Source organism: Ruditapes philippinarum, unplaced genomic scaffold, assembly GCF_026571515.1.
Source record: "Ruditapes philippinarum isolate M1 unplaced genomic scaffold, ASM2657151v2 ctg5352_1_1_1_1, whole genome shotgun sequence".
Classification (NCBI taxonomy): domain Eukaryota; kingdom Metazoa; phylum Mollusca; class Bivalvia; order Venerida; family Veneridae; genus Ruditapes; species Ruditapes philippinarum.
This window is the reverse complement of record NW_026855578.1, coordinates 13206-32149: the sequence shown is the minus strand read 5'-3', so window position 1 is coordinate 32149 and position 18944 is coordinate 13206. Positions and strand designations below refer to the sequence as shown.

Sequence of the window (18944 nt, the reverse complement as noted above, 5' to 3'; positions counted from 1 at the left end):
ACATTCCCATAATGTCTTGTTAATCTGCAACTATGCAGTTCTTGTTGAATAATGTGGTAGATGGCTTTCATAACTACGAGACTCTCGTACGAAGATTTATCACTATGGTCAGGTCATTTGATTACTAATGGACATTTTCTCACCCACACATATACTGAAATAGCTTTTCTGGTAGTGGTTAAAAACATTTACCTTGAATGATTTTTGAAGGGTAAGAATATCTAATTCATTAAAGAATATATAGCAGTAAGAGAAATTGTTGTTAATGTAAATGTGACTGTGAATGTGATGTAATATTTTAGTCAAGTGTCACATTAAAAACCTTTATTTTACTACTTTGATTCATTCCAACAAATAATCTCTTGGTATTCTGGCAATAAGCAATACTTGTTGGTCTTATTATGCCATGGTTTTTATCTATCAATATCTTTACTTTGGTGAGATCATGTGATAATTGATGGATATTATTTGATTCACGACCACACACATAAACTGATCCATATTCATCAACAGCAAGTTGTTGAGGATTTTTCAGTTGATCATCTTTGTAGATTGCCTTCACCTCACCAGCATAAGTCAAACAGGTCACAGTGTTTCTGCTCCAGTCAGAGACATAAATCATAGAATTGTCAGGACTAATAGTCAAATAAGCAGGATAGGTATACCGATTCTGACCATTGTCATCTTTATCAAATGATTTCACTATTTTACCTGATATACTATAAATCTTAATACTACCTGTCAACCAATATGAAACCACAAAATGGTTATTACTGTAAGCAATACCACTACAACAACCATTTCCTGGTATCTCAGTGATATCTAAAACTTCCATATCCTGAGCGAATGTAATCAGTCTGATCATTTTTTCATCTGTAAATGTGACAGCAACTTTATGATCTGAAACTTTTGTTATTCCCCATGGTTTGCTGTTGAATTTTCTTTCTTTGATATATTCTTCATTTGACTTTTCAAGTGTAAATATGACAAGACTACACCTATTATAATCTAATGCAAGGAGTGTATGTTCAGATAGCACAAGTAAAGAAATAATACTGTCAAACTCATGATTGATATCAAAATTAAAGGCAATTTTTCTCTCTTCAGCTGATGCATGTACTTCATCTAATGAGAAAAACCTTGTTTGATTCTCTAAAGATTTTACTTTTGGTGGAATGTCAAATATGTTGAGTTTGTATCGCTGTATGTAAGAATGTTGAATTTGGTCAGTGGTGACTTGAATGTGTTTACACATTTGTTTCACTAATTTCAGTGTTTTAAATAGTTCACAGTTTTTACCTAATTTCCGAGTCTGCTCTAAATCAACAGTGAGAGCCTTCAAATTTCCAACCAAATTCAAATGTTCAGACTTTAGATTTTTAAAATCAGTGTTTGTCTTAACAACCCCTTCTTTTATATTTGATTCAGCTTTTCCTACTTTCTCTTCAAACTCTCTTCCCTTTTCAGAAGACATTTGAATTAGTTTTGACCTTTCATTCTTCAACTTAGCGATGGTATCTTCCATTTTATTATCAAAATCATCAACTAGATCTTGATAATGTTGCTTGTAAGTTGCTATCAGCTTGTTGCTTTGCTCTTTACATGCAAAAGTTGCATTTTCCTCTTGTTTCTTAATCACTTCACTTTTGGCATCTAACAACTTTTCTGTATCTTTTATATCCTTGGACAATTGATCCATATTTTTGCCAAAGTCTGTTAGTTCAACACTGTTTTGTATGTCTGAGGCAAGGGTTGGTAAATGGTTAATATCACTGCAGTTTTTATGGTCATTATCCTTGCATTCCTGGCAGGCTTCTTTGTTACACTGAAGGCAGTAAAACTTAATCAGCTGTCCAGGATGAGTTGAACATTTCTCAAAATAAAAATCCTGAGGCATACTTTTACTCTCTTGGATTTTGTGAGTTTTAAATTGTCTCTTATGATATCTTTGACAGGTCACACATATATAATCCACACAATCAACACAGAAAGCTACAGCTGTAGCATAACCATCACCATGTCTGTCACATTCCTCACAATACATTTCTTTAATTTCATCAGAGTCTTGTGTAAGTGATCCACAGAAATTAGAAGCCATTTTGCTAATTTGATCGTCTTTGTATAATTTACATGAACTATATAAGTATTGAGTTTCAATGTTAATCCTGAAGATTAAATAGTGTTTATAAATGCTGTCAATGCCATTCTCATTATTATTAAGTTCATTTGAACAAAATAATTGGTTTTAACCTATAAACTTTTAAGATTGGTTTACCATTATTTCCTATTCAAAGCTTGTTTATCAATTACATCATGAATAAGTTATATATATTGTATACTCGCTTATCAGTTGCTATGGTAAAATGCCCTAACTTATTAGGTTTAAAGAGCCAGATACAGTATTGTTGTCGTGTTTAATTTATGCTTGATCAGAGTTGATATTCGAGGCCAAAGAATTATTGTATCATGTGCTTTATTGAAACATAAATCAGTTTGGTAATGAATGATTCAACTTAAAATATGTGTGTGCTTTATTGTTGAATATTAATTTTGATTTTTGCTTCTTTTTATAGTGAATAGAAAATAAGAAATTTCTTTGTTGGCATAAATAACTATTTATATCAGCATATCAGGTGTTTTATATTACAATGACCTAACTTGATAAGTTTAAAGAATTAGATACAGCACTGTTGCCTTGCATAATTTATGTTTGATAAGAGGTAATATGAGATTCAAAAAAAAAATATTGTGATTAAAGATATTATTTTACTAATCAGTTTGATAACGCTTCATGTGTTCTTTTTGAAATTAAGTTTTATTTTATTGTGAGAAAGTATGATATAACTTTGCAAGACTCTTTTATATTCTCTTTTTGTAAAATTATTCCTGGGTTTGTTTAAAAGATCCTGCTTAAATGTACCATATTAAACAAATGTATGTCAAATTGTCCTTTATATGTTATGCATTAAAGGTTTATTTTCTGTTTAGACGTTGTCTATCACCACAACACTGTGTACTGGAAAATTGGGAATTAGCTTTTAATTAAGCCACTTAATTGCTCCGCTGTAATCACCTATACTCGCTCGGTGCCAGAGACGAACTCGCCAGTCCGACTGCGAGTGCCACAGAGGTCAGAGACATTTTTTTGAATTGCTGAATTCAATTGAATTATAACTTATTATATCTGCTGAAGCATTCTCGTAAATACAGTACATGGAAATAATATGGAAAAAAAGAAAACAAATAGATGAAGAGGGGCAAAAATACAAGAGAAAGGCCTTATAAAAATATTAACGATTGTTGGATTTGTAAATAAAACTTTTTGCATGCAAAGCAAGCATCGTTACCACTAACAGGTATTCTTTCAACTGCCTATTCCTGTCACCTTTGTGTAGTTTAAAATTTCAGATTTCCCATTCTGGATCATATTTGAACCGAAAGGACTAAACATTCTCTAACCTTTTACCATATGAGCATATTTCGAAAAATGGTCATTGAAAAAGCCTCCTTTCACAAGTTCAAACTGCTATGAAACTATGAAAAATGCTTCAATACAGATGAAACTTGCCAAAAATGTTGACTGGACCTTACTCTCTGTAACAGCATGCAAAATCTTAAATTTCCTGTCACCATGGCAACTGGGGGACATCTCAAAATTGCGAAAAATCACTATTTTTCATTGTTTCTTATCCATCAAAACTGATTTCAAAGTGCTACAACTTCTCAATGCATTGTCCAATTTAAGCCTGTCACATGTCCAAAATTTTCTTTGCAATGTGGGGAATGCCGCTCCCTTCAACCCCCCCTCCCCCCAAAAAAGTAACAGTAGGGGGCACATCTCCTTCTGGCAACCCCCTGATGTATCATTTTGATGTGGGGCCGCGCCGAAAAGTGATCACTTTTAAGCTCACCTGTCACAAATTGACATGGTGAGCTTTTGTGATCGCTTTTCATCCGGCGTCCATCCGTCGTCCGTCCGTCCGTCCGTAATCTTTTTCTTTAAACGACATTTCCTCATAAACCACTTAGCCAATTTCATCCAAACTTCACAGGAATGTTCCTTTGGTAGCCAACTTTAAATTTTTTTTTAAAAGAATTTAATTCCAAGCAGAACTTTGGTTGCCATGTTGCCATGGTAACCGAAAGAAAAAACTTAAAATATCTTCTTTTAGAACACCGCAAGAGCTCGAGCTTCCATATTTGGCATGAATCATCATCTAGTCAGTGTCTACCAAGTTCTTTAAATAAATGCCCTGGGGTCAAAATTGGCCCCGCCCCAGGAGGTCATTTTTTTTTTTTAATTTATATATAGTAAAAATGGAAAAAAAAAAATATTTTAAAAACTCCTGATAGCTACAGCTGAAATATTAAGCATCAAACCTCTTCTAATGGGTGTTTACCAAGTTTGTTCAAATAAATGCCCTGGAGTAAAAATTGGCCCAGCCCCGGAGGGTCATTGATTTTCTTATTTTGTATAGAGTAAAAACTTAGAAATTCTTTTTTTAAATAACCCAAGGAGCTAGAGTTTAGATACTAAACATAAGATATCTTCAAGTGAGTGTCTAATAAGTTTTTCAAATAAAAGCCCTGGGGTCAAACTTGGCTCCTCCTTGCGGAGGGGTCATTGTTTTTTCCTATATGTATATAGTTAAAACTTAAAAAATCTTTTTATAAAACCCAAAAGAGTTGGAGCGTAGATATTTATCATAAAAAATCTTCTAATAGCTGTCTACCAAATTTGTTCAAATATAAGCCCCTGGCTTAAAATTGGCATTGGTCCAGGGGCCTATATACAGGTGAGCGATTTCAGGGCCATTATGACCCTCTTGTTTTAACAACATTCCTCAAACGAAAAACAGTGTTTTGGGGCTTAAATAGGGCTTTTTCACTGTTTGAGGCCTCAATGTCGTTAAAACACACTTATATGAGGGAAAACGTTTATGCACATTTGTAGGTTATAAATAATATAATATCACTAAAAGGGAAAAGAGAAAAATAAAAGGTATAAACCTTAATAGGAATTAAATTTTATTGATAAATACAACTCATTACACGTACAATTTTGTGTTTTTACAGGCAAATAAAATCTATTGTTGTTATTTTGGTAATTTAAATGATAAAATCAGTTTATACAGTGAGTAAGTTTTAATTATTTACATCAGACAACCTTATAGAACAGGTTTAAGGACCTGATATTTTATGAATATGTGTGTATGCATTTACATATTATTTCAAGATTCTAATGTGTCATATTTATGTTAAGTGTTAAGTTGTTATGGTTATAACGAGCCTATTCAACCTAAAGTGAGAATGAATGATTGGTCTGAAATCTTTGTGTAAGAGTTTCATATTTTATCCTATATCCTTGTGATATATGTCTATGAAAAAATTGTATACTCTCACACATTCCCACAATATCTTGTTATTCTGCAACTATGCCAGTTCTTGTTAAATAATGTTTTACATGGCTTTCATAACTATGAAGATTATCACAATGGTGAGGTCACATGATTATTGATAAACAGTTTTTCGCCAGCACACATCCTGATATAGCTTTTCTGGTGGTGTTTCAAAGCATTTACCTTGAATGTTATTTAAGGGAAAGAATATTTATTGTCATTTTAGAATATATAGCAGTAAGTGAAATTGTAGTTTATGAGACTGTGAAAGTGGTGTAGTATTTTATTCCAGTGACAGACTAAAAACCTCTATTCTTTTATCTATCATTATTTATCCCTACAAATAATCTCTTGGTATTCTGGCAGTATGCAATACTTGTTGGTGAAATATTTCTTTTATTTAGCAGTATCTTCACTTTGGTGAGATCATGTGATAATTGATGGATATTCTTTGAGTCACGACTACACACATAAACTGATCCATATTCATCAACAGCAAGTTGGTAAGGATCTTTCAGTCGGTCATCTTTGTAGATTGCCTTCATCTTACCATCAAAGGTCAAACAGGTCACAGTCTGTCTGCCACAATCAGTGACATATATCATAGAATTGTCAGGACTGACAGTCAAGTACCAAGGACAGGAAAACAGATTCTGACCATAGTCATCTTTGTCAAATGATTTTACTATTTTACCTGACATACTTAGAATCTTAATACTACTGGCTTTAAATAATTTGTAATATGAAACAACAAGATGTTTATTACTGTAAGTGATACCATAGCAACAACCATTTCCTGGTATCACATCAATATCTATAACTTTCATTTCCTCAGAAAATGTAATCAGTCTGATCATTACTTCATCTGGAAATGTGACAGCAATTTTATTATCTGAAACTTTTGTTATTTCCCAAGGATTGGTGTTAAATTTTGTTGCTTTAATATATTCTTCATTTGACTTTTCAAGTGAAAATATGACAAGACTACACCTGTTATAATTTGATGCAAGAAGTGTATGTTCAGATAGCACAAGTAAAGAAGTTATTCTGTCAAACTCATGATTGATATCACAATTAAAGGCAATCTTTTTCTCTACAGCTGATACATGTACTTCATTAAATGAGAAAAATCTTGTTTGATCCTCTAGAGATTGTGATGTTGGTTGAATGTCAGATTCTTTTAGTTTGTATCGTTGTATGTAGGAATTTTGAATTTGGTCAGAAGTAACTTGAATATGTTAACACATTTGTTTTGCTAACTTCAGTTTTATAAACAGTTCACAGTTTTGACCTAATTTCTGAGCCTGCTCTATATCAACAATAAGAGCCTTCAAATTTCCAACCAAATCCAAATGTTCAAACTTAAATTCTTTAAAGTTTGTATTTGTCTTAACAACCTCTTCTGTCATATCCGTTTCAGCTGTTTTTACTTTTTTTTTCAAAATTTCTTTCCTTTTCAGATAATTTTTGAATTAGTTCTAACCTTTCTTTCTTCAACCTAGCAATGGTCTCTTCCATTTTCTTATCAAAATCATCAATAAGATCTTTATGTTGTTGTTTGTAAGTTGCGATCAGTTTATTGCTATGCTCTTTACATGTATCAGTTGCATGTTCCTCTTGGTTCTTAATCACTTCACTTTTAGCATTTAACAGCTTTTCTGTGTCTTTTATATCCTTTGACAATTGATCCATATTTTGCTAAAGTTTATTAGTTCATCACTTTTTTGTATGTCTGAGGCAAGGGTTGATAAATGGTTGACATCACTGCAGTTTACATGGTCATTATCCTTGCATTGCTGACAGGCTTCTTAATTGCACTCGATGCAGTAAAACTTGACCAGCTGTCCAGGGTGAGTGGTACATTTCTCAAAATAAAAATCCTGTGGCATACTGTTACTGTCTTGGATTTTGTGAGTTTTAAATTGTCCCTTATGATATCTTTGACAGGTCACACATATATAATCCACACAATCTACACAGAAAGCTACAGCTGTAGCATAACCATCACCATGTCTGTCACATTCCTCACAATACATTTCTTTAATTTCATCAGAGTCTTGTGTTAATGATCCACTGAAATTTGCAGCCATTTTAGTAAATTCCTTCTTGTCTAAATTTCTGTTGGTTTTGTGTCTTTTTTGCTTATAATTCAAGACATATAAATTAAAATTTTCTATTACCGATGGATACTACTTTTGAAGATTATTAACCAAGTATGTCAGAAACTGGTTACATCCATGGGTAATTCAACAATGTTTTAACTAGGCTGGTTAAGATAACCAGGAAGATCATTGTTGTGAGGAATATTTTGCATATACAAGTAGTAAGATAACTGGTCATATGAAGGATCAATGTTTTATTTAAATTTGTCATGTGATAGTTTGATAATTCTCTATCTATTTTGATAATGTTTGAAAGTTAAAATCTCTGCTCTTGCTGTATATTAAATGTCAGATTATGTATCTTATGAGGTCATACCTATAATGTAAACCTTTTAACATTTAGAAAAGAGTTCTACTATTTCTGAAGTACTCTCATGCCAGATGAAATTTCCAGCAATGGTAAAACTTTTCGAAACGCCAGTCTGATAATTATGCAAGAATATATTGTCAGGAATGTAAGAGATGTTTATTTTATGTTTATAATATACATCCCTGTTAATGATACACATGTCTGTATATGCTAAAGATAATGAATGTTATATCTTTGAGGAATTTATATCGTTTTCAATTTCCTCAGGGCCCATTGTAGCAGGTTCCGTAATAAAAGTGTTTGAACCACTTATTCATTATGACTAACTCAAGTAATCTTGAACACCAAATTTAACCATATGTATCCAATAATTAATGGATTTGCAATATGTAAAAGTGTAAAACAAAGAAAATAAACAACCTTCGATCATAATATGTTATGATAATGTCAGTATCTGTGCCATATTTATGTTAATGTAAAAAATATATTTTTATGCCCCAACCTTTGCCGAAGGGTGAGGGGGTGTAATATTATTTATTATAACAAAATGTTTGAGTAATGTACTTGATGTCAGTAAACAATATGTTGCAAAGTAGTCAGGGGTCTCTATGTCAAATGTCAAGTTCACGTCAATCCAACTAAGTGTTCTGTAATTTATTCTTTATTTCGGCTGTTACGAGTTTGTGTCTTGTCTATAGTTGACTTTTTGTACAGTAGACATAGAAGGTGTTTTCTTTACAATTGTCTATTTATTTGGACAATACAAAAAAGAGTAAACTTTGAGATTAATATGAATACATTACAACCTCTGCAAAGCAACAATTGGAGACAAAGATTTTAGTCTAAAGAAATACTGGTTAAGAAAGGTTAAATCTCTTGTGAAGTCTTACTTTAAATATTGAAAAAAATGTTACTTTTTAGCATGTCTGTTTCGAATCAAAAGTTGAGCTATTATAATCTTTGTGTTGTCATTACATGCAAACAATTTAATGTAGCTCATTATTCAAACATTCCAAAAGTTTAGAATACTTTATTACTAATATGACCAGTGCAGTTGCTTTACAAGGGGCATAATTCAGAAAGCTATATTTTTGGAGTTATACCCCCTTTTAGCTAAAAATGTTTGCTCTTGTTTTTTATATGAAGACGGTTGCTGTTTGCAGTTATTGTAAATGTATGCTTTCATGTATGAATTAAAATTTATTTTATTCTCAAGGTTAAGATTTTTTTCTTTTGAATGAATAATTTGAATGGTAGTCTTTACACAGTTTTGTTGTTGAAATATCTTCCTGTTTACAATACTCTGATGATGCAGATTGAATAAATAGCACTTGCAATTTAAAACCTCTAAAATATTTCTTTAATATGTTATACATGTATTTGTGCAAAGATGTAGGGCATAATAATTGAATGAAAATACTCTGGTACCAGGAAAATGTGAGTTTTGCAAGCTTATCCCAAGCTATAAATGAACTTTTATAATTAGATTTTAGTAAATATTTTGATAGTCCTTGCAACACGTTGACCACTCATTCAAGAACAGTTGGGTATCCTGAAGCTGTCAAATATTGTTTGTACTCCGGAATTAGATGAGAAAATAAACCCACATTTGCAGAGGTTAACATCTTTTGACCTACCTAATATGGTAGTAATTGTAAGGTGTGTTGTTCAAAAATAAGTGCAACTGATTGACAAATCTATAAGTGCTACGTAAACATATTTTGGTAAAAGTCTAAAGTTTGTACTGAGGGATTAGCTTGGAAAAACCCACATTTGCCGAGTTCCGGATAAAGCAACTAATATTATCAGCAAGATGATTTGCTTATTTGTAAACACATATAAATTATAAGTGAGTTGATTGATATTAGTCTGTTCCATCAGAAATTTGTCAGATCAATCTTAGATTTAAGCAACTAGAAAATTAACGTTACACATACTTATATTTGGCTTTATCCAGTTTACCTAAGTTTTTAGATAACAACTTATTTTTTATATAATTGAATGTTTATGATTACATAATCAGTAACCCTATTTATCACATATCCATGACGCTTTAACAACTCCGTTAAAATGATGTTGCATGGTTTGTGCTTTTAATGTGACATCATTATTTTTGTATATGGTTTTGAGCATCTAGATTTATATCATATTATACAGAATTTAAATGACATTAAATTAATTTTAATTTGATTAAAATTCAGATATTGAGTCTTAATTTATTGATGTTTTTTAAAAAGAGGAATAGACTGTGCCAAAATAGATGTAAACATATTAAAGCAAAAACAACATAGAAACAATCATGACTCAAATTATGTTGAGAATAAAAATAAGAAAAATCAGTTTTGATCTTACAACACATATATAGGACTTTTTCAAAATTTCAAAATCGTAATTTACCCTGTTGCACTCTAACGCTGAGTATAACTATTTATGAGCAAAAATAAATTTAAACATACCTGTACGAAATTTTCTGCACGGAAATTGGACGGAATTCAATGGCAGATTCCGCCCAGAAATTGAAATTCTCCCCCAAATATACAAGTGTTAAACCATTTGCTTTTGGCACGGATTCCGGCCGGATTCCACTTGGAAACGGAACGGATTCTGGGCGGAATTGGGACGAAATATGCAAATGAGTTGGAGCGGTTTCTTGGGGCGGAATTTTGAAGCGGAATCTTGGGGCGGAATTTTGAAGCGGAATCTTTAGCGGAATTTCGGAGCGGAATTGTCAAAAAAGATTCTGGACGGAATTCTGGGACAGAATTCATGGGGGCGGAATTTTTATGAGTTTAACATGATCACATTTTGTGGGATAAAATTATCAATAATGTATCACATTAAATTTTCTTTCATAAAATTTAATACATATCCTTTAGTCCAAATACAGAATAAAATACCCTACATTCACTATAACACAAACAGTTTTTTTTTAGCTGCAGGTTTTGGTAGGTACTGATTTTCTAAGAATCCAACACTTTGTTTTTTTGCAATTATTTTGCTGCGAGTGTTTTAATAATAAATTTGTTTCAAATGTTTCTGATTATTTAAATACTATTTCTTTAATTGATGTCTGTTTTAAGTCCACTGCCTGTGTTTCCTAGAACTTCTTGTGGTTGTGCTTACCTTTAATAATAAAATTTATAATAAATTAAACAAAAATGTTGTAATGATTTATGTTTTATTGCATAATTATATGCAGTTATATTTCATATTTTTTGATAACATCAAATTTTATGTTTCAACAGTATTAAATATTAACTGTGCTTTTGCATATTCAAAAATACTAAAGCTTACACAGTATCTTATTTCAGTGCACAAGTGTTTAAGAATTGCTCTGTATAAGAATTAATTAACTGCTTTATTTGTGACACTATTTATTACTGGTTTAATGTATTTTTTCAAGGAAAGATGTTGAATAGTAAAGTATTGAGATTTAAAAATATACCTTTTCAGGATTAATACTGCACATCTTTATTGAAATACCTTGCATCTCACAGTCAGCACTTAAGTCCCAGCCTGCAAATATGAGTGTAAAATGTAATGTTAGATTGTTCCATTGGAAACACAACACATACATGTAAAATAATAAATGATTATGATGACCCTGTTCAACTGTACAAAACTTCTGAATTTGTACCATTTATTCCTATTTAATCAAATTGATTTAATTTGTTTAATTTCCAGGAAATGAAAAAGATCAGTACTACATGCTTTTATTATACAATATACACATTCATTATATAGAATCATTGAATAATTTATATCTTACAAATTATACAAGTATTAAAGATTTAAAACAATTATCAGAAAAAAAAACAAATGTATGAAGTTGAAAATATAAAAACAACATTGACCTCTTGCTACAAATTCTAGTTTGCTAACATTGATAGTTTGATATAAAACCTGTTTCTGCATTAATGTAACTAAAGGTTTATATGTTGTACATCTCCTTGTTCCATTTTATCACACTTATTTATCATACAAATACTAAAACACTTTGAGATCTTGAACAAAACTATATCTCCAAAATTGTTAAAATATCAAGTACATCCTCTGTAATTTGCACTCTTTTTGCTGACCCAGATATCTTAGAATTCAAAATTCACAACTGTATAACTGCATGGACAGGTCAATCATTATGTAAAACAGGGTTAATTTACTCATCATCTTAACTTTCATTCATTGAATGTCAAACAAAATATTCAAGAAACAAATAAATATAAAGATAGAATTTAAAAATCATTACAAATTTTTGTACAAAAGAAAATTGCAATGTCCTAGACAAATTCTGCTTATGAAATTTATAATGTTATCTCTCCCCAAAATGATTCAATGGAATAGTCCGATCTGTTGGAATGACCAGTTGAGTAAATTAGTTATGCATAGATCGTGGGAAACTGCTGGTCAGTTGAGTTTTATCAGAGCTCTGGCCCGGCTTTCACTAACGTTCTCAAACTGAGATATATCTCAATTTAAGATTGTCTCAGTATTGACGGAGATTCTTACTCACCTGAGAAAAATCTCAAGTTGGCTTTCACTAAACTTTTTCTCAACAGTTGAGAATTTTCTCAACTGAGACTGTTGTTTTTTTTTCTCAAGACATAAGCGGCTGTCTTAGTGTACATTGTTGATGGGCTGATATGACTAAGACATATATATATATTAATATAGTCGCTGTTTTGATGTAATATGACGCAACAGGGAAATGTTTTGTATATTTATTACATTAAGAAGATCTATATTTTCTTGTTTTATTTAAAAAAAAGAACAACAACAACAAGAAACAATGACAAAAACAACAAAAAGCAATTGCAAATGTGTGAATATTTGAATGCTTATGAAAATGATTTATCAAGAATGAATGTACATCAAAAGAAAACAAAATCATTTTCAATATGATAATTGTGACGTCATAATTTCATGACGTCATGAATTAGAGCGTATGATGTCACCCACAATAATCAGTAGATATATTACTAAATATAAGAAAATTATAGGAATTTAATTGCCAAAAAGGTCAAATTATGTTTATTTATCAAAATAACCATGCAAAAAGTAAAAATACCCCTGAGAATAATAATTAAGCTTCACTGAGACACAATCTGAGACAGCCAAACCTTGTCTCAATATATATGAGAAAAATCTCAAATCTTAAGTTGAGATTTTTCTCAATATTTTTTAGTGAAAGCCAAACTGAGAAAAATCTCAATCTCAATTTCTGATTTGAGAAAAATCTCAGATTTGAGCTGAGATTTTGACTTTGAAAACGTTAGTGAAAGCCGGGCCTGATCTGTATATAGTGTAAACTCTCTGTGTATATACATTGTAGTATAAAACTATTTACCTAAATAAAAGCAATTATTGGGCATATTGGTTGATCAATTTTATATAGATAAAAAGGGCATAATATGAGATTATTTCATGCACTGTTTTTGTTTTTTTTAGCTCACCTGTCACAAACTGACAGGGTGAGCTTTTGTGATCGCTTTTCGTCCGTCGTCCGTCCGTCCGTCGTCCGTCCGTAAACTTTTACTTTAAATGACATCTCCTCATAAACCACTAAGCCAATTTCATCCAAACTTCACAGGAATGTTTCTTTGGTGGTCACCTTTAAAAATTGTTCAAAGAATTTAATTCCATGCAGAACTCTGGTTGCCATGGCAACCGAAAGAAAAAATTTAAATATCTTCTTTTAAAAAATCCTAAGAGCTAGAGCTAAGATATTTGGCATGAAACATCTTCTAGTGAGTGTCTACCAAGTTTGTTCAAATTAAATCCCTGGTGTCAAATTGGCCCCGCCCCGGGGGTCATTGTTTTTCCCTATATGTATATAGTAAAAACCGAAAAAATCTTCTTTTAAAGAACCCAAAGAGCTAGAGCTAAGATATTTAGCATGAAACATTTTCTAATGGGTGTCTTACCAAAGTTTTTGTTTCAAATAAAAGCCCTAGGGTCAAAAATTGGCCCCCGGCCCCGGGGTCATTGATTTTTCCCCTTTATGCATATTTAGTAAAAAACTTAAAAAAAAAATCTTCCTTTTAAAGAACCCAAAGGCTAGAGCTAAGATATTCAGCATGAAAACATGTTCTAATGAGTGTCTACCAAGTTTGTTCAAATAAAAGCCCTAGGGTCAAATTGGCCCCGCCCCAGGGGTCATTGATTTTCCTATATGCATATAGTAAAAACTTAAAAAATCTTCTTGTAAAGAACTCAAAGAGCCAGAGCTAAGATATTGAGCATGAAACATGTTCTAATGGGTGTCTACCAAGTTTGTTCAAATAAAAGCCCTGGGGTCAAAATAAGCCCCGCCCCGGGGTCATTGATTTTCCTTGTAGTATGTGTATAGCAAAACTTACAAAAGCTTCTTTGAAAAAACCCAAATAGCTACAGTTTAGATATGAGGCATGAAACATCTTCTAGTGAGTGTCTACAAAGTTTGTTCAAATAAAAGCCTTTTGGGTCAAATTGACCCCGCCCTGGGGGGGGGGTCATTTATTTTCCCTATTGCATATAGTAAAAAAATGTAAAAAAATCTTCTTTGAAAAAACCCAAATAGCTAGAGTTTTAAAATATTAAGGCATGAATCATCTTCTAGTAAATGTCTACAAATTTTTATCGAATAAAAGCCCTGGGGTCAAAACTGGCCCCGCCCCAGGGTGTCATTGTTTTTTTTAACTATATGTGTATAGTAAAAAACTTAAAAATCTTCTTTTAAAAAAACCCAATGAGCTAGAGCTTAGATGTATTTAGCATGAAATATCTTCTTATGGATGTCTAACACAAGTTTGTTCAAATAAAAGCCTCGAAGGTTGAAAATTGGCCCTGCCAGAAAGGGGGGAAGGAGAATCATTGTTGTTTCATTATTATGTGTGTAGTAAAAAACTTAACATTGGTGAAAATAAAAACTTAACATTGTGAAACATCTTGCTAATGAAGTTGTCTTCCAAGTTTGTTCAAATAAAAGCCCTGGGTTTAAACTGGCCCCGCTCCGGGGCCCTATATAAAGGTGAGCGACCTCAGGGCAATCATGACCCTCTTGTTTATTTTTATTATTATTATTTTTTATAACAAAATCATGAATTCTTAGAATTTAAAATGGCAAGCACATTATCTTGTCCTGTGGCTGTCCTATATTCTACAGTATATTCAAATTTAAACAGCATTCTTATTTCAATGTTGCTTTCAGATGATGTCATAAATTCATAATACAGTACATGTATAAACAAGCTGTATGAAAAACCTTTATATTATAAACTTAAGCATTTTGGAGGTGAATGTTTTCAAGTTCTAAACTAAGATTATTACAGTTGTTTTTCAGTACAAAAAAGATTTGCTAAATTAGTCTGACAAATAATATATCATTTGCCATAATATCTAAAAGGAAGGCCTATTTTAATGTCAAAAAAATAAAGCTATTTATTCTAAACATACACCTGTTATTATTGGTCAAGTATCATGCTTCAACAAAAATAATAAGTACAGTTGGTAAAATTTCAATGTCCGCAAGGGCAAAAACAAATGAGTACAGTTAATGATTTAGACATTCTTATATGTGAAATTCTGTTTCAAGAAAAATGTTTAAGTGATAGAATTCCGCCATAGTGAAGAAACCATCCTTCCCAAGAAAAGTTGAAAATTCTGTCCAAGATGAAATGTTTAAGTATAAATTCTGCTCAAAATAAAATTCCAGCCGCAATTTTTCTAGTTTTCCGCCCAGAAAAGTGAACAAAATATTTTTCTTGTGAGACGGAATGACACGGAATTTGCGTTTCCGTCCCTGGTCCGCCCAGAAATCACTGATTCTGTGTCAATTCCGTGCCAATTCCGCCCAGAATCCGTGCCAAAATTTCTTACAGGTATCTGTCTAACTGTGTACATCTTACCAACTTTACAGAGAATATATCAAAGATTTAATGTATGTGCACTAACCGTATAATAAGTATGCAATTGACAGGTTATAAACATAAAACAATATTCAAGTTCACATGAATGTTTATTTTTTTAACAAAAGATCTTTAACCTCAAGGTTACTACTATTACTGTATAAGATAAGGTTACTTGAGAGTCATTGACCTATAAATCGAAACTGCTATAAAGCTATACCGGTAGTTTAAAAGTTTGGTATGTTTTATATCTTAAACTGTATTTATGCATGTCAGGATTTAGTATTTTTGGAGTATATTTTTATATACCGGTATATAACTATGTGATTAATGTGTTATATATAAAGAAGTAGGATATATGTTAGTATTTAAAGGTAATAACATTATTGTAAATATATCAACTGTTTATTCTAAAGGTAAAATGTCTGATCTTGATAATGTATAGAAAAGGTGGCCGACATGTTTCAGTCGAGGTGCCAGTTTCAGTAACCTTTTGAAAAATGCCAATTTTGTAAGCAGGGGTTAAAATTAAATGTTTCTTTAGCATTTAACCTAATGCAGGTTTAAAGAAAATTGACAGAATGAAGAAAGAAAAGGAAAGTGTGTGATTGATATACCATGAAACCTCACTTTTTATGCCCCCCATGTAATGCCGGGGCATATAGTGTTACCCCTGTTCCGTCCTTCCGTTCATTCTGTCATTCCGTCATCATCAGTTTTTCCGTTCATTATCTTAGTAAGGATTGCAACATTCAACTTCAAATTTGGACATATGGATATGTCATGAAGGAAAATAACAGGTCAAGCTTCGAATTTGGTCATGGTTCGGTGATTTTTGGCAGAGTTATGCCCTTTTACTTTGAAATAATATGAAATTTCAGTTTCCGTTCATTATCATCCCGACGATACAACACATTCAACTCAAACTTGACATATGGATATGTTATGAGAAAATACAGGCCAAGTTCAAATTTGGTCAGGGTTTGAATGATTTTTGCAGAGTTATGCCCGCTTTCACGTTTTCGAAAAAATAATATGAAATTTTCAGTTCCATTCATTATCTCCCCAAAGGTACAAACACATTCAACTCAAACTTGAATATGGATACATCAAAGGAATGCGCAGGTCAAGTTCAAATTTGGTTTTGGTTCAATGATTTTTGGCAGAGTTATGCCCCTTTCACTTTGAAAAATAATATGAAATTTTCAGTTTCTTTTTATTATCTCCCCAACAGTACCAACACATTCAACTCAAATGTAATTGGATAATTTTTTTGAAATGCCCAGGCCAAGTTCGAAATTTGGTCATGCGTTCAATGATTTTTGGCAGAGTAATGCCCCTTTTTTTTGAAAATAATATGAAATTTACAGTTTCTGTTCATTATCTACCCAACAGTGTTACATATTCAACTCAAATTTGCATATGGATATGTCAAAGGAATGGGCAGGTCAAAGTTGGAATTTGGCCATGGTTCGATGTTTTTTTCAGAGTTATGTCCCTTTCACTTAGAAAATAAATATAGATACATCTTAGGAATAAGCAGTTTAAGTTTGAATTTGGTCGTCGCGTTGCAATATTTTGGACAAACTTATTTCTTTGAATGTTGGAAAAATTTTGAAACTTTCAGTTTCAGCAACTCTACTTTTTGTGGAAATGTATGTAGCCATTTATTTTGGCTACAAATATGAAATATGCTATTCTCAAAAGGTTAAGACTGAATAATTTCAGTGCTTTGAACATTGTATGAAAATGGTTTGTGTTAACATTGAAAAGTTTTAAGGGCTTTGAACTGCAAATGAAAAAAATAATTGTTGCAAACAAATTTGGAACTAAATATTATAACATCTGAAATTTTGGCTGCATGCGGGGGCATCCGTGGCATGATGACACATTTCTAGTTTAAGCATATATTACTTATTTACATTAACATAAATAGTTGATCTTTTTTTATTAATAGAATAAAAATGTTAAGAACAGACTATTTTTGTTTTCTTTTTATTTGTTGAAATAACTATCAATTCATGACTAGTTACCACCCTTGATGTCTAAGATAATTGGTATTACATGTATTTGCATTATAAATAGGCTATTTACACATTTTTAACCATGCAGGTTATATATCTAGGTATAAAGAAGGTATCTGTTACTGAGATTAAGATATGCCATGTTGGTTGATTTATGTAAAATAAATGACAAAAAAAAACATAACCAAGATAAGATACTAAACCAGATAACATTTAGATTTAAAAAAGTGTCAGTTTATATATATTATCATACACATGATACATCCATGCTAGTTTTGCCCTTCATTGGGATTGGAAATAGAGACATTAAGACAAACTTTATTTATAGTTAGTTATGTTTAATAGTACAAATTTAAGCTTGTATCCCACATGAACACAAGTAAAATGAAATAGAAACAAAAAAAGTGTACAAACCACTGTTAAGATAATTATACATACAAATAAATTCAGGTTGACATTGGTAATGAAATTAGAGCATTTAAAATGAAAATGAAAAAACTACAGTCCAGTATAATAAAGTTGAAATAACAGGATTTTACACATATACATAGTACATAATTCAAGGAATAGATAACTAAAATGAAATTACATAAGATGCACATAAAGCAAGCATACTTTTCATTACTCTATGTTTCAACTTCATTGAAGTCAGATGAACATCTGAGATTATTAGATAAACTATTCCAGATTTTATCTGCTCCAAGAAAAAACTCTTCAACATACTAGGTTTTGCATACTTTGAGGGTGCATTCAATGCATTTCGGAAATGTAAAATTGTACATGCAGTACATACATGTATTAAGTGAATTGTCTTTATCTTTTTCCTTATATTATGTTTGCTAACTGACATTAATGTTAGCTAAAAACATTTATGTTAGCTAAATGTCATTTGTGTTAGCTTAATGTCATTTGTGTTAGCTTAATGTCATTTATGTTAGCTTAATGTCATTTATGTTAGCTTAATGTTATTTATGTTAGCTTAATGTCATTTGTGTTAGCTTAATGTCATTTATGTTAGCTTAATGTCATTTATGTTAGCTTAATGTCATTTATATTAGCTTAATGTCATTTATGTTAGCTTAATGTCATTTGTGTTAGCTTAATGTCATTTTTGTTAGCTTAATGTCATTTGTGTTAGCTTAATGTCATCTATGCTTCCTTAATGG

At 31.5% G+C, this 18944-nt stretch overlaps 2 protein-coding genes across 2 annotated transcripts; both read right to left on the bottom strand.

Annotated features, from left to right (window-relative positions):
* Positions 1 to 298: 298 nt before the first annotated feature.
* Positions 299 to 2098, bottom strand: LOC132743770 (uncharacterized). Its single transcript, XM_060732332.1, has one exon. It carries the CDS (start codon positions 2096 to 2098, stop codon positions 299 to 301), a length of 1800 nt encoding a protein of 599 aa, XP_060588315.1.
* A 3618-nt stretch (positions 2099 to 5716) lies between these two features.
* Positions 5717 to 7489, bottom strand: LOC132743775 (uncharacterized). Its single transcript, XM_060732340.1, has 3 exons — positions 7376 to 7489; positions 6830 to 7073; positions 5717 to 6627 (listed from the first exon to the last, which is right to left on the bottom strand). Exons 1-3 carry the CDS (start codon positions 7487 to 7489, stop codon positions 5717 to 5719), a joined length of 1269 nt encoding a protein of 422 aa, XP_060588323.1.
* Positions 7490 to 18944: the final 11455 nt, after the last annotated feature.

Excerpts from the sequence above, each read along its gene's own strand:
- LOC132743770 (XM_060732332.1), bottom strand. The coding sequence starts at position 2,098 with ATGGCTTCTAATTTCTGTGGATCACTTACACAAGACTCTGATGAAATT.
- LOC132743775 (XM_060732340.1), bottom strand. The coding sequence starts at position 7,489 with ATGGCTGCAAATTTCAGTGGATCATTAACACAAGACTCTGATGAAATT. Across the intron at positions 7,074-7,375 it reads CTACAGCTGTAGCTTTCTGT|GATATAAAAGACACAGAAAA; the intron begins GTAGATTGTGTG and ends CAATTGTCAAAG. Across the intron at positions 6,628-6,829 it reads AAGAAATTTTGAAAAAAAAA|TTACTTCTGACCAAATTCAA; the intron begins GTAAAAACAGCT and ends AACATATTCAAG.